At 34.5% G+C, this 14,576-nt stretch overlaps 1 protein-coding gene across 1 annotated transcript; it reads right to left on the reverse strand.

Annotated features, from left to right (window-relative positions):
* Positions 1–1,423: 1,423 nt before the first annotated feature.
* Positions 1,424–13,944, reverse strand: LOC113232986 (GRIP and coiled-coil domain-containing protein 2-like). Its single transcript, XM_026467913.1, has 15 exons — positions 13,716–13,944; positions 13,409–13,523; positions 12,893–13,336; positions 10,799–12,481; positions 10,615–10,705; positions 9,349–9,629; positions 9,004–9,194; positions 8,487–8,903; positions 8,281–8,408; positions 5,897–6,062; positions 5,021–5,263; positions 4,632–4,831; positions 4,349–4,502; positions 3,410–3,518; positions 1,424–2,012 (listed from the first exon to the last, which is right to left on the reverse strand). Exons 1-15 carry the CDS (start codon positions 13,737–13,739, stop codon positions 1,951–1,953), a joined length of 4,308 nt encoding a protein of 1,435 aa, XP_026323698.1. The 5' UTR covers positions 13,740–13,944; the 3' UTR covers positions 1,424–1,950.
* Positions 13,945–14,576: the final 632 nt, after the last annotated feature.

The raw sequence follows: 14,576 nt of genomic DNA on the forward strand, positions 1-14,576 counted from the left end.
GCAAATAGGTTTTTTTCGTTTTACTCATGAAAATAAATACTGATTGAAATCTTTTTGATTTAAAACATTTAGATTAGAGACTTTAATAAAAAACGTTTTGCAATGAATTTTATATTTATAAACATTTTATTTAGGTCAATAGACGTGAACGAACGGGAAAAATAAAGGGCAAACTATTGTATAATATATATGTACATACAGTTAATCCACTGATTTGAAATAATACAATTATTACCTATTTAAGATTAGCAAAAAACCTCACCACTATGTGTAAACCGCACAGGTTTAACGTAAAAAGGGTGCATCTTAATTGGATTGGAGTCAATGATCTTATTCATGGTTATTTGTAAAATACTAACAACCTTGCAGGACTATATTAGTATCATCATCAACAATAACTTATGTTTCATAACTTTAAAAAAAATAATAAATTGACCAAAACTAAATTTTTCAGTTTTTTGCACTATCTGAGACGTTTTTAGATCTGTATCTGGCAGTAAGGCAGCGGTTAGTAAGATCAAACGTGCAAGTTTCCTCCCCGACGACCCCATCCCGCACTCCTTCGTTTTACAAAGAGTCAACACCGCTTATAGCGATCTATTTACATATGTCGGATATTGTCGGATTAGTGTTCACTACCTAATTTCCGTGGCAATTTTTATTATTAAAGTATTCGATTTTTTTTATCGTCCAGTATTCAAGAATGGTGTCGTGAAATGTTATTTAATAATTGTACGATAATATACTGGGATATTTAAATAATAAAAATTGCCACGTAAATTAAGTAGTGAACACTAGTCCGAGAATTACCGATGTATTTCTATTTTTGTGTGTAAGTAAAATGTGATGAAGTATAGATAGTCATAGAACAAAAGTGTTGTTTGTGATGTTAACAATATAGTCTTGAGCGGTTGTTAATATTTTAATTTATTAAATTTTTTCCACATATTCGAGATATCATATATTTTGCTAAAATTAAATGTATTGTCGAATTTTTGAACAACTTGGTACTTGGTACTTGGTGCAACGGGCTGGTATCCGCAACTCGACGAAAACGCCACAGATCTATAGACCAATGTTGGCGACACATAATCTTTACGTCCTACAGTTCGTTGAAGTCAATCGACTGAATAAATAGAACGTTAAAATTTTTAATTAAATTTGTTTATTGTAGTTTTTTGTTACAATACCATTTATCATCATCTGTAATAAATTCGGCACTTATAATCTATTTAACATAAATAATTTACAGCTAGTAAATCCCAGATAAATAGTTCTAAATAGACTGAATTAGACATCTGATAATAATTGCTAAAATCAATGAACAGTATTAACATAGTTATACAATTTTAATAATATCGACGATACATAGTGGTTTCTGTAACTTTTACAGTACCATAATAGTATACAAGATCTAAGAGATAAAGTCGAAAACCTTGACAAATCCTATTGGACAATGTAAAAACATAATTATTTCCAAAACTACCTACCAACAAAGCCAAAACGTAAAAAAATCTGATTGAAAGAACTAATTTTGAATAATAGTTTAGAATATAATAAAAGTTTAAGAATAATTTCAATATTATGATAAATTTTATTAATTATATGCTTGATATAGAAATGACGGAATGTGTCGTAATATGCAATTGTGGAAGATTATAGAGGAAGTAATCGTTAAGTGTGTCCTGTCGTATTGATGTCGTTTTGCAGGTTTTTGATAACTCTTATATTTACGGAATAATCGCCTGGGCACATTTAACGATCACACCCTATATAAGGGTATATTAGATTGATAAATAAAAATCAGTAAAACATTACACAGAAGAAATATCAAAATTTACTTTTTTTTAAACAGTACGAAATGCTGATCAAAACTTATTATTACATACATTAATTTCTAATCACAGATATTTCAAATATATATTATTACAATGAAGTCACTTTAATGCGTTATTTTCCTCCGGGCCAAGCTAAGTAACTTCCCCAACCTTTACTTGGGTTTGGATCTAATCCTGTAAACATCAAAATTAATATTATTACTAAATACGAAGCTATAACGGCCAAATTGAAACATGAATGAATTTGCTGGCGGTAATTCTCTATGAAACTAAACTTACCGGAGAAATTTCATAACCAGCACTAAGGCGATCGCATAAATAATACCAGCCTATGTAGGCGTCGCACGGATGCCACATGGATGGCACACACTAAATATTGAAAGTAGTAAATTTGAATGTATTAATTTTGGAACCTTTATTATATTGAAATGTGAATTTAAAGATTTTTGATATTTCTTTAATTTGATGTACTATCTTATTTAAAAGGAATTGATCGTTGATTGCTCCTTTCGATTGGTATCATAAAAATGCAGGCTGGTTTTTTCTCATTTGGCTGCTTCGAGTCTGTTTAGACAAGCGATTTATTAAAAATCTTTAAATGTAGTATTTATTTATACCTTTAAAATCATTTACTTTTAATAATTAAGTGATATTTGCTATCTTCAATATTCAAAGTTTAGCCGCCTTCGAATCTGTTATACCACTGAATTATACATTAATTAATACCATTGAATTGTACCATTAATTAAGTGTCACAATATTTATAGGTATAAAGGGGACAGGTAAGTACAAATTATACCATTATTTCTTATCCAACGTTGTAACTAGTATAAACTAGTGCCATCTACCTATATACCATTACAGGTATAAATGGGACAGGTAAGTATCTTATATAGCATTATTTATTATCCAATGGTATAACTTGGATAAACTAGTGCCACCTATACCATTACAGGTTAGTACCACTTATACCATTAATGGTATAAGTCAATGTTATAACTGGTCCGAAGGCGTACAGTCAACAGCACATCAATTTTGTTCGAATATCGTCTACAGGTACAACGAAACATGATCTGTCTATGTGTAGTTTGATGTGCTGCTGTCTGTACTTGCCGTCCGTGTAGCATGGGCGTAAGACGTACTGTATAATATAACAAACATAAGATATTTAATATATGGCCAAGACGGAAGGGAAATACTTGGTTGCGACCAATCATCACTCCACCACGGTCAGAATCTAACTAATCAATAAGTTGCTGTATATTGACAACGAAGAATTAGGAGGAGTCATTTATTTATTGACCATGGAAAGGCTGTGATTTAATGGTGGGGATGAAAAAGAATGTTACGCACTCTTATCACATCTCGTCTCCTTTCTTTCACATAAACTTCTAAATCACATCTTCCCTCATGTCTGATGTGCGTGTTGTGTATACTATAATATTATACGTATCATCTAGCAGGAACCTAAATGTTATAATAAGAAAAATACAACAAAAAATCACCCATCAGACTTTCGAGTTCACTTAAGAAAAGATAAAATGTTGAGAAAAACTATTCGATTCACATACCTTTAGCTATGGCCTGAATCTTCTGCGTTTCATCGGGAGTGAGGGTGAGGATTTTCTGCAGCACTGGGACCAGCCGACTGCGCTCGTCGCCTGGCGCCAGTGTCAGGAACTAATGACACATTATGTGCTCGTATCAATTTAATATTTTTTTATAGCACCTTCTTTATAATACATTTTTATATATAGGGTGCAATAGTTAAGTGTGCCCAAGCGATTATTCCATAAATATAAGAGATATCAAAAAGCTTTAAACTGATATCGAAAGTACGTTACCTAATGAGTAAATCGACATGAATAACTTTTTAGAAATATCCAAAATTTTAACATTAAACGCTCGCATACATTTAATATGACATTCGTAGAGGCTTTAGTTTTCCTACTGTAAGAGATATATTTAACAAAACTGCTATAAATAAAGTAATAAAACTACCTACGGGGAAATGTCGACCTGTTTTAGCCACACATTTGTCAAACTGGAGATCACACCCGGATGGAAGGTGATCTTAAAAAGATTACGTTAAAAATACCGAGAATAAATAGGCGTGTGCCTTTAGCTGATGCGGGTGGAGAAAGCGTAAGATGTCTATCCCGAGAATACGAATACTAAATATGGGTTTAGGTCTACGATCTCTGTTTACCCGAGTTTGCGACAGGCGTATTTATTGATATATATGCAATAATAATACATTGAATTGAATTTGTTGTTGTTTTATTCTTCGCTACCAGGGCTACCAAGGATTTACCAAGTCACCGATATGTCATACTGTATCCACCGCTGGATATAAGGCTCTTTAGAATGCAGCCTATTTTGCAATCTCGGTAAGCCAGTAATACAAAAGCAAAACATGTACACAGTGTAATATTGCAGCCCACCTCCTGCATTTACCCTTTCGACAACCACTCGAATACTCAGAATCCCTAAGGTCGTCTGACACTTACCTTTAGCGTAACATTTTTCATATACTCTGTATTATGCGCGTTCTGTGTAGTGCCGCGCACGCGTCGCAGCTCTGCTTTGAGAAGTTCGCTCAATTGCGCCATGCGAGCGCACTCGCGTTCCGACTCAGACAGTAATACTGTTACATGTTTCACCCTAAAAAATATTTTTAAACCGATATATTCTTAAGTACATCGATACTCTACGTTACATTTAAATTGATACGAAATTTCATTGCAACTAATTTCGAGAACCGTCGAACCCTGGCAGACACCATATCTTTACCTTTGCTGCTGAGCTTGCAGCTTCCTCTTTAAATCGGATATTTCCTGCTCTGGAGTGAGTCCTAACGATGTAGTATCAAGAGATTCGTCATCCGGAACTCCTTCTTCTAAAAGTCTTTCTAGGGGAACCGGTGACCTATTCCCGCCTCCGCTCGATAAGTATGATTTAGATAGAGGTGGCGATGGCGCTGATTCGGAGCCCTGTAACAAAATAAATTTTTATTTTGAGATTGAACATATTATTAACGTTATTATTGTAAGGCTTACGATTAGTACAGGATTTCATTATTCCGTCCGGATGTCATACGAATAAAAAGATTATAAAATTTCCATCATGCAACAGTCTTTATACGAGAAATATTATTTTGAAAACAATTTACAATCACTTACTTCTCCTTCCTCCCGAGGTATCATAGAAACATTGATATCCATTTCTCCATCACTTCCCTCTTCTTTTGGTATAATCGGAAGCATGTATTGATTATGATTGACTTCATCCCCTGCGCCAATTTTCACAGATTTCACGTTATCTTGCGCAATGATCAGCTGCTTCTTTAAAGCTTCTGTTTCCTTCTGGAGTTTCATTTCTAGGTCATGGATTTGAGTTTTGTAACATTGTGTTAATGTAGACACCTATAGGCAAATGTACACATTTTAGTAACATTCAGAATATTTTTTTAAAGTAAATTTTTAAGTATTTCTACTAAAACAAAATGTATATTATGTCATTCAATCACTTAACTGTGGTTTGCGTCGCGCGGCAAGGAAAAGTCTGTGATCTGGCATAACATACATATTATTATGTTTGTATATATACGAGGTGTGGCAGAAAAGTAAGAGACTGGCAACACTGCAAGCGATCTGGTAACGCTGCGCTGTTGTTCTTGATAGAGCGCGTGTATCACTACCCTCCCATAGCTCAGTGCGAGTTTCATCTCCTTCCGTTAACTAGATGATTTTTGTGACATCCAAAAGAGTGTGACGGACACGCTGAAGACCATACCGGTTGAAGACTTCCAGCGCTGCTACCAACAATGGGAACAAAGTCTACATCGGTGTGTAGCTGCCCAAGGAAACTACTTTGAAGGGGATAAACATTGATGTTTACAAAAAATAAAAACTTTGGTAAATAAAAAATCAGTCTCCTTACTTTTTTGCCACACTTGGTATTATCATATTATAGCATATTTGTTCCGCGTACCGCAGACAATAGAAGTATTTAAGGCGATCAAACTATAAATATTCATATTACGATGATTGACATACTTGTAATTTATGCTGGGTGCGCTCTGACTCAAGTTGTTGCCCAAGTCTAGTTAGGTCAGCCTGAAGTCTTGCAGTACGTTGCTGAGCCCGCCCCGCTTCGGTCATTGTTTCGGCCAGCCTTCGTCTGCTTGCTTCAGCTTCTGCTGTTTGCTCTGATAACTGTTCCCTATAGGAATTTTCATAATCGTCTATTGGTATTTATACTCTATTCACATATTAAAACTAATTAAACTGCCTCCGTAGCCGAACGGCTACCATGCCGGCCATATTTGCATGGCCTACATTTATTTCTCTCGTGAGTTTGGATGTAATTTGTGATTGTCTATGTGTCTGTCCATGGCACCCGCGACACAGGGTTTCCCTAGCGGGGCCAGAGAACAAAAAGTAAAGAGAACGGACACTCTCCGCCCCTCCCTAGTTCTGGAATTTTGAATTCATATTGCCGATAAATATTACGTAAGTAGCGAATATATCTAATTATTAACTAAATAATGATGATCAACTTGGACACGCAATTGCAAATACCTTGGTTACCTTATTTAAAAGGACATAGGGCACACTATAAGTTTCCGGTACTGGCCGTTTACATAAACATGGAAAATGGAACTCTTTGGCAGTACAATACAGTTTGTTTTATCTGACTATCACTTGTTTTTACATTGTGGCGTCATTTTGGATATTGGTTGTCTACATCGCCATGGATTTAACACGTGAAAATTTTCGTAGTATAATTTTCTACGACTTTAAGTGTAATTTAACAGCTTAGTGGAGCTTCGCCTGGCTTGAAACTGCTTTTGGCGATGAAACACCATACAAGGCGACTATTTACAGCTGGTTTGCAGATTTGAAACGCGGTCGAGTGAATCTCAGTGACGAATTTCGTGATGGTCGCCCGTCCACTGTTGTGAACGACAAAAACATCGATGCTGTACACCGTATGATCAAAACAGATAGGCATATGACATACCATGAGATTCGGGCATCTTTAGGCATAGGCATGAGTCAAATACAATCAATACTACACAAACATTTGGGTGTGAAAAAGCTGGACTCTCGGTGGATCCCACGCAATTTGAAGGCTCAAAAAATGGATCGCGTCACTTGGTGCAATGCCATGCTTACCAGATTCAACGAAAGGGCGTCAAATTTGGTGTGGGACATAGTAACAGGTGACGAAACATGGATTTATAGTTACGATCTCAAAACAGCAATCGAGCGTATGGGTCTTTCAAGATGAACCGAAACCAACCTAAGTGGCGCGCGTGCAAAATGCCTCTAAGCGGATGATTGCTTCTTTTTTTTTTAATAAAACTGGATATGTGGCTACTGTTGCTTTGGAGAATCGTTGTACCGTGTATAGTGATTGGTACATGACCATTTGTTTGCCGGAAGTGTAGACAAACCCCGTAAAAATAACCGTCAACGCCGTATCATCTTGCACCACGATAATGCCAGTTCTCACACGGCCAGACAGATAAATGTATTTTTGAAGGTGAACAACGTTGACCTTACGAGCCATCCATCGTACAGTCCCGACCTGGCACTTTGTGATTATTAATTATTTACAAAAATTAAGAACCAGTTACGCGGTCAACCACCTAAAGAGGCTGTCGAAGAGTATGAAAAATATGTTTCAGAGATTGTCACGGAGGAGTGGCATAAATGTTTTCAAAATTGGTTAATCCATATGAAAAAGTGCATTAACGCTAACGGAGAATATTTTGAGAAACAATAAATTCATTTCTGACCATTTTTTTTCTTATTCATTCTAGAAATTTATAGTGCGCCCCACGTACATGTCCAAAATAAAACATTTTAAGCACTTTTAATATATTTTTTAAATAAATCTTCAATATTACTCTAGTTAGCGACTTAATGAAAAATATGATATTATATCGAAATAAATAGATATTATACATGTGAAATTATTAGGAATCTGGATTCTATTAATAGAATCATAGATATAGATTCGCGTTAGCATTTTCACTATGTTGCCGCTCTGATCACGTAACGTAATAGAGCAAGAAAGTGATGGGTAACCCTGCCACTTCACGCACACATTTGCGCATGTGCAGATAGCGCCTTGCTGTATGTAGTAGTAGTAGTACGTAAATAGTTTTCAACCGTTGTATGGAGTGTCCGGGGTGTGGCGGGGCTATGTTGAGCGTGTGCTTTATTTTTTATATTTGATTTATACCATTCATACAGTTACATATTTATGAAATATAACCACAGATGACAGTCAGTCGTATAAGCAAAAATAATTTTTGACTATCACAGTTATGTTACAAACAAAGCAAAGTGCCGATTAGATTCGATCAGACATATCACAAAACCTTAAATTTTATCTAGTAAAAAATCAGTGGCAAGGAGTTTGTACTTACTGAACAGTAACAAGTTTGGCAGTAAGAGTTTCAATCTGTGCTTTAAGAGCTGCCGCTTCTTCCTTCAGCTGCTCTTCTTGGCTGTGATCCACGGTTTGGTTCTGTCGTAGCACAGCTTGAGCCCTTACCTGAACATTTTTTTAAATTAATAATAACTAAGCAGTTAGATACATCTCTGATATATTACTTTTATTTAAGCAATCTACCTTGTAGCTAGTATATTCAGTCTTCAAATCGGCTAATTCAATATTTATAATCCTCAGGGATTCATTAAGTTCTGCACATTTGAATTCCAGTCTTTTCACTTTGTTATTAAGTTCAGCCTTTTCTTCGCCCAGACACATTATGACCTTCTCTTTCTCACTTAGTACAGATGTCATTTCTAAATCAGTTTCCTCATTCTTTCTCTTTTCATCTTCAAGATCTTGCTCTAGTTTCGATATAATGCCATTTTTTACTTGAATAATGTTGTCCTTTTCCCTCCCTTCCTCTAAGGCATGTTGTAGCTCTTCTTTAATTAATCTGGTTTGTGTCTCCTCTGTTTTTATCTGTTCCTCCAATAGCTTTATTTGGGTCTTCATTGCCGTTATTGTTCCTTCTTGTGTATCAATTGTTGATTCCATCTAAAACAACATATTTACCAAAATATGATTTATTTTTTATGAAATCATTTTCCCCAACTGCATGACACATGAGTACATTAATTTTATTTTATGTACGAACCTGCACCATTTTCTTTTTATTCTCATCCATTTTACTGGTGAGCTCCTTCATGGACCTCTCGTAATCTTCCATTTCGAGGCTAAGGACACTCTTTTTCTTAACATCACGTCGTGCTTTCTCCATCTGATCTCTAGTCACTTTATGGGCTTCCATTTCGGTCGCCAATTCCTGATTTTTCTTCTCTAATTCACCTAGGAGGAATATTAATAATACAACATGATATGATTTAAATCAAAATATAAATTTGTTTATATTGTTTGAATTCACAGAATATGCACTTAAAGATTATGAGCATTTAAAACAACAATAATCAGGAGATATAATAACAAATAAAAAGACCTGCACCTTTGATTTTTTCCAACTCAACAGCAATATTTTCCGAAGCTTTGACAGTTTCAGTTAAGACCTTTATTTTCATCTCAAGACTAGCAATTTTGTCCTGTTCTTCTGCGACTTTGTTATCAACCTGATCAACAGCCACAGCCACAGGTTTACTGTCACCTGATCCAATTTCGTTAAGCATTTTCTGTAATTTCGCTTTATCCTGTTCTGCATTTTGTAGCTGTATTACTGTTTCATTCAATTTCTTTTTAAGTTTTAATGCAAACATCCTTAGTTTTGTGTATCTGTAAAGTTGTAATTGGTAACATTAGATACTAAAAGAAGACAATTGTGTTGATTTGCATTCTCGCCATGTTTACAGAGGTTATTCTATATCCGAAACTGAACACAAATCACTAAAAAAAAAAAATTACTAAATTCTTATTTTTTATCGATTCACAATCACCTAATCGAAAGGTCATGAATTTTTGCACGGCACGTGCTACAAAACAGAGGAGCCGCCAGCGCCAACGCAAGTGCCCGCGCCTCATCAATCAGTGTGCTCGCACGCGCACTGGAATAGCTCGCCGCAATTCTAGTCCATCGCGAAATGCCGCGTGGTTTGTTATGTAGATAAGAGATTTTTGTTGTTCACCAGAACTGTATTACCATCAAGGTAGTGCTCCTTCTCATTATGGTAGACAGTTGCGTGACTAGTACTTATGGAGCGATGTGAAACGTTTACTTTAAACAAAGGAGATTACGAGTGTCGAACAATGCCGCGCACAAACCGTCTCAGCTTTCAAATTTGTGAAGTCAAAGTAAATGCACAGAAAGTTCAAACGAAACTCTCGACAACGTGCGAATTTTTGCATAGCCAGAGGTGATGGACATTTCTAGCAATTCCTTCATGTAGGTAAACTAAAAAAGGGTAAGTACCAAATGTAAATTACAAAAAAAAAATTTCAACTACTTTCCTAATTATTCTAAATAATTAATAAATTATAAAAATACATAATCTTAATAATAAAAAAATTGGTAATTAAGCGATCGCGAAAGATTACGTATCATTTGGTGAAATGCCGAGTGCCCGAGTGCTCGGGGTCACTGCCCGCGCGCAGTGCATACGACTTAAAGACAATTTTGCAAAACTTTACTAGATTTAATTGATCAGAATAATGAACAGAATATTTTTTAAATATTTTTAGACGATTTACTATTGTTTATATTATTAATTTCTTAAATATGGAGGAATGCAAATCAACATATTGTATAATAAGTAATACATACTTTTCCTCAAATGTCTCATCTAAATCCTTCATTCGAGAATGATCTTCAGCTTTAGAAATGGTAGACGTAGACATATCTTCATTAGGTAGATCTGTAGTGAAAAAATAATACAATTAATATTTGTAACATCATACAACTATCTAAATACTGTTTAATCCAATTACAATAAAGTGTAAATTCTTACCAGTAGAAGTTTGCTGTTGTTTTATTTTTTCGATCTCGTCTTTAAGTAATGCAATCACGGTCTCTTTCTCACTTAATGCCTTAACCGCATTGTCTCTTTCCATTACAATATGTTCAAATTCTTCACTATTTTTATTTACCCTTTGCCTAGCATTCTTCAAATCATTCTCCAAATTGCTAATCTTTTTGTTTAATACATCTTTTTCCTGATTCATACTGTGCCGGTCTTTCTCCAAAGTTTCTATTAGCGTTTCCATTTCAGCAACTGCTTTTTGCAATTTGGATATTGCTTCACCTCGCTCCTTAAGTACTTGGTTGATTTCCTTCATTTCATTTAAAAGTTCTGTATTTTCAGTCTTATAACCCACCAATTTGGACTTCGTGTCTTCATAGTCTGTTAACAGGGTATCAAATTCTTTAGCTTTTGCCCGACATTCCTTCATTTCGGTTAAGAGAGAGGCATTCTCTTGTTTATAAGCTGACAACTTTGTTTCTAACTTTACAATATCAGCTTGCAACGAGACATTTAAATCTGATAAATTATCTGCGTCATCTTTAGGCTGCTCTAAAGAAAGCTTTAAAGTATCTACTTCTTCCTTAAGTAGGTTATTCAAATCTTGCAAATTTTCATGTTCTTTTTTAAGCGAATTGTACTGTTCCTGTAAAGTCATTATCTTAAACATCAAATTCTTAATTTCACCTTCTTTTTCAGTCTTGGATTGTACTTCCATGGTTGACTTTTCCTGAGACAAAGTTTCTAATGCTGTTTTCAAAGACAGAACTTCTGATTGTAGTTTCTTGAGTTGCTCTGTCATTGTTTTGTTTTCATGATCCATTTCTACCATATGATCTCTTGCATTAAGTTTCTCTTTAACCAATATTGCTTTTTCGCTTTCTAAAGCTTTAATTTGCAAGTTCAAGTGTTCAATTGCTTTCAAATATTGTGATTGATTTTGCAAGGAATCAGTCAGATTTTGGTTCTTAATCTTAAGATCTTTTACCAGTTCTTTCAATTCATTGTTCTTGCCAGTCAGATCATTTAGTTTAAGTGTTATTTCTTGAACCTGGTTCCTTAATAATTCATTTTCAGCCATTTGAGAAGGTAATTTTGTTTCATTCAACTCTTGGTATTTAGATTTAATGTCTGTGTGTTCATCAGTGAGGGCCATATTTTGTGCTGCATAAACTTCTAGTTGTTTCTGATAATTTGCTACCACATTTCTCAGAGAACTATTCTCAGTATTCAAAGCATCTACTTTGTTAGGACATACACTATCTTCTGATGTTACAACAATTTGTAATTTATTCTTTAGAAGGTCATTTTCGCTGGTCAAGTTATTAATCTGTTCTTCAAGAACTTTAGAAGCTTTAAGAATATCATCTTGCCATTTAGGAATGTTAGCTGAATATTCTTTTACAGTTTTTGTTAATATAAATCTGGAATTCTTAAGTTGATTAATACAAGCTGCACATTTTAGAATTTTGTCTTTGTAACTTCTTAATTTAATGTTAGCTTTTTCATTTTTGGATTTTTGTAACTCGTATGTTTCAGTGAGTTCCTTAATTTTATTTTCAAATTCCAGGTGCTGTTTGTTGTCAGCTTGAGTATTAGATGATCCCAGTTGGGATTGTAGTTCTTTGATTTTGTTATTTAGTTCTTCAATCCTTGTTTTGTAGTCAGTATCTATAATTAAAAAGAAAGAATACATATTAACCAATGCTGAATTAATCTTTACATCAAATAAGTAAGTGTTTAGGTCATTACCTCCTAGAGGCACAATAACTTCAGCCCTAGCCCCATCTCAGAAATTAATAATTTTAACAAAAATGTTATATAGTTACTTCCTATCTAATTTATTATTGTAATGTTATTTGGAGAAGAATGTATTTTAGCAGTATCATTCTTGTTTATGTTTTCAAACCTCAAAAGGAGGTCCTCAGTAATTCACAAAGGGTTTAAAATTTGTAAAATTGCAAAGCAACAATTTGTAGAAAATTAAAATAAAATTGAAAGAGACACTACAAATGCAGAATCAGATTTAGATATGAATAAATAAAAATAATTCAAGTAAGTATTTCAAATTATAAATCTTACCTTGTTGCACTTTCTCTTCCAGTGTATGTAACTGTTCTCTCTGCTGCAAGCCAATTTCATTAAATTCAGTGATCTTTGCCTCAAGCTCAGTCAGCTGGTTGATCAGTTGTTCATTCTCATCAGACAGCCGATTATTCTGTCTCTTCAGAGAAGTGACTTCGCTATCCAAATTCGATAACTTCTGCATTATATCACTGATATGTTTATCTTTGACAATTAAATCAGCTTCACATTTCTTTATTTCTTCTTCATAACCGATACATTTGGAATTGAAACTCCTTATTTTATTCTGTGCATAGTCTATTTCTGTGATATAATTTAATTTTTGCTCTGTCAATGAATCAACTAACTCCTGTAAAGTTCTAACATTATCCAGACTCACCTTTTTCTCTGTTTCACATTTGTCAAGCTGTAATTTATAACTTTCAAGTTCATTCTGCAATTCTGTAATTCAAAACATGAGTTAAATATAATGTTCCAATAGAACACTTCCTCATAGATAAGAGCCTTGATTACCATTTTTGGCTTGTTTAGCCTTTTGAGCAATAACAAGTAATCCTTTACATTTTACAATTAAGTCTTCTCTGCTCAATTCATCAAACACATTCTTCTTGGATCCACTCTCCTGGTTCTAAAAATAATTAACTTACATGTGTAATAACAGTACATTTCGATAGCAATGTTGAGCCATAAGTGACAGAATATTTTTTAGTGAATCTACTATGCAGTACATACGCTATCAAATGGCGAAATTCAGATGTAATCTATTAGTTTACTGAAGAAAATCATTAAATTCGTGGCAATGAAAAGACGATAAACATACTGTAGTTTCGGAGTTGGGGTCCATATTAATGTAGGGCCAACTGTTCCCTTATTTCTGGTACGTAAGACACATGGGTAATAACGCAATACACACAATATTTATTTATTTAAATAAAATCCACTTGTAACAATGATCACATCACATCACCAGTTCGTTTGACGTTTTGTTAAAATGATAAATGAATGACCAAAGAATTCTTTTTTTTTCTTCTTTCCATAAAGGAAAGGCAAAGGTTTTACACCATACAGCCAAGTCTTGGTACATTATTAAGTCTTTTGAGCCATGTCTTCGTTTAATTATGTTTCTGTAAATATGGCCGCCACAAAGAGGATAGATAATTTGAGGCGGCGTGCTTGGATTGACTCGGGATTCCTTAGAACGGGCCGATACGGGTATTTTAGTTCGAGATTCGTATAATTTCGCGTTTTAATCTTCGATTAAGGCACAATAACACTATCCTATTCCACTTTAAACTAGATTTCACAAAACGACACTTTTCCCTCCAAAAGGTCCAGAGCCATTCCAGAGCGAATCCCCCAAAGAATACTTCACCCTGACAGCCGATTTTTTTTATTTGAGTTTGGCTACAAGGACATCAGCTTAAAACTACATAACTGACAGCCGACTAATAAAATTGCTTTATGTTCAGAATTCACATTATTTTGTGAAAGAGACACAAGAAGCAAAATGCAAATTAACATCGATCTATCACAACGCGACTATGGCATATCGACTGTGAACTGGCAACCAGTGGTATCTCAATTTTGCCAACTTTACAGGATTAAGAAAAAATCATCATCAAAGCATCTGGTTTAATAAAAATACGTAGTGTGCACACATAAATGTGCAATAAAAATATTT

The sequence above is a fragment of the Hyposmocoma kahamanoa genome, unplaced genomic scaffold (assembly GCF_003589595.1).
Source record: "Hyposmocoma kahamanoa isolate Upper Pololo Valley unplaced genomic scaffold, ASM358959v1 78, whole genome shotgun sequence".
NCBI lineage: Eukaryota > Metazoa > Arthropoda > Insecta > Lepidoptera > Cosmopterigidae > Hyposmocoma > Hyposmocoma kahamanoa.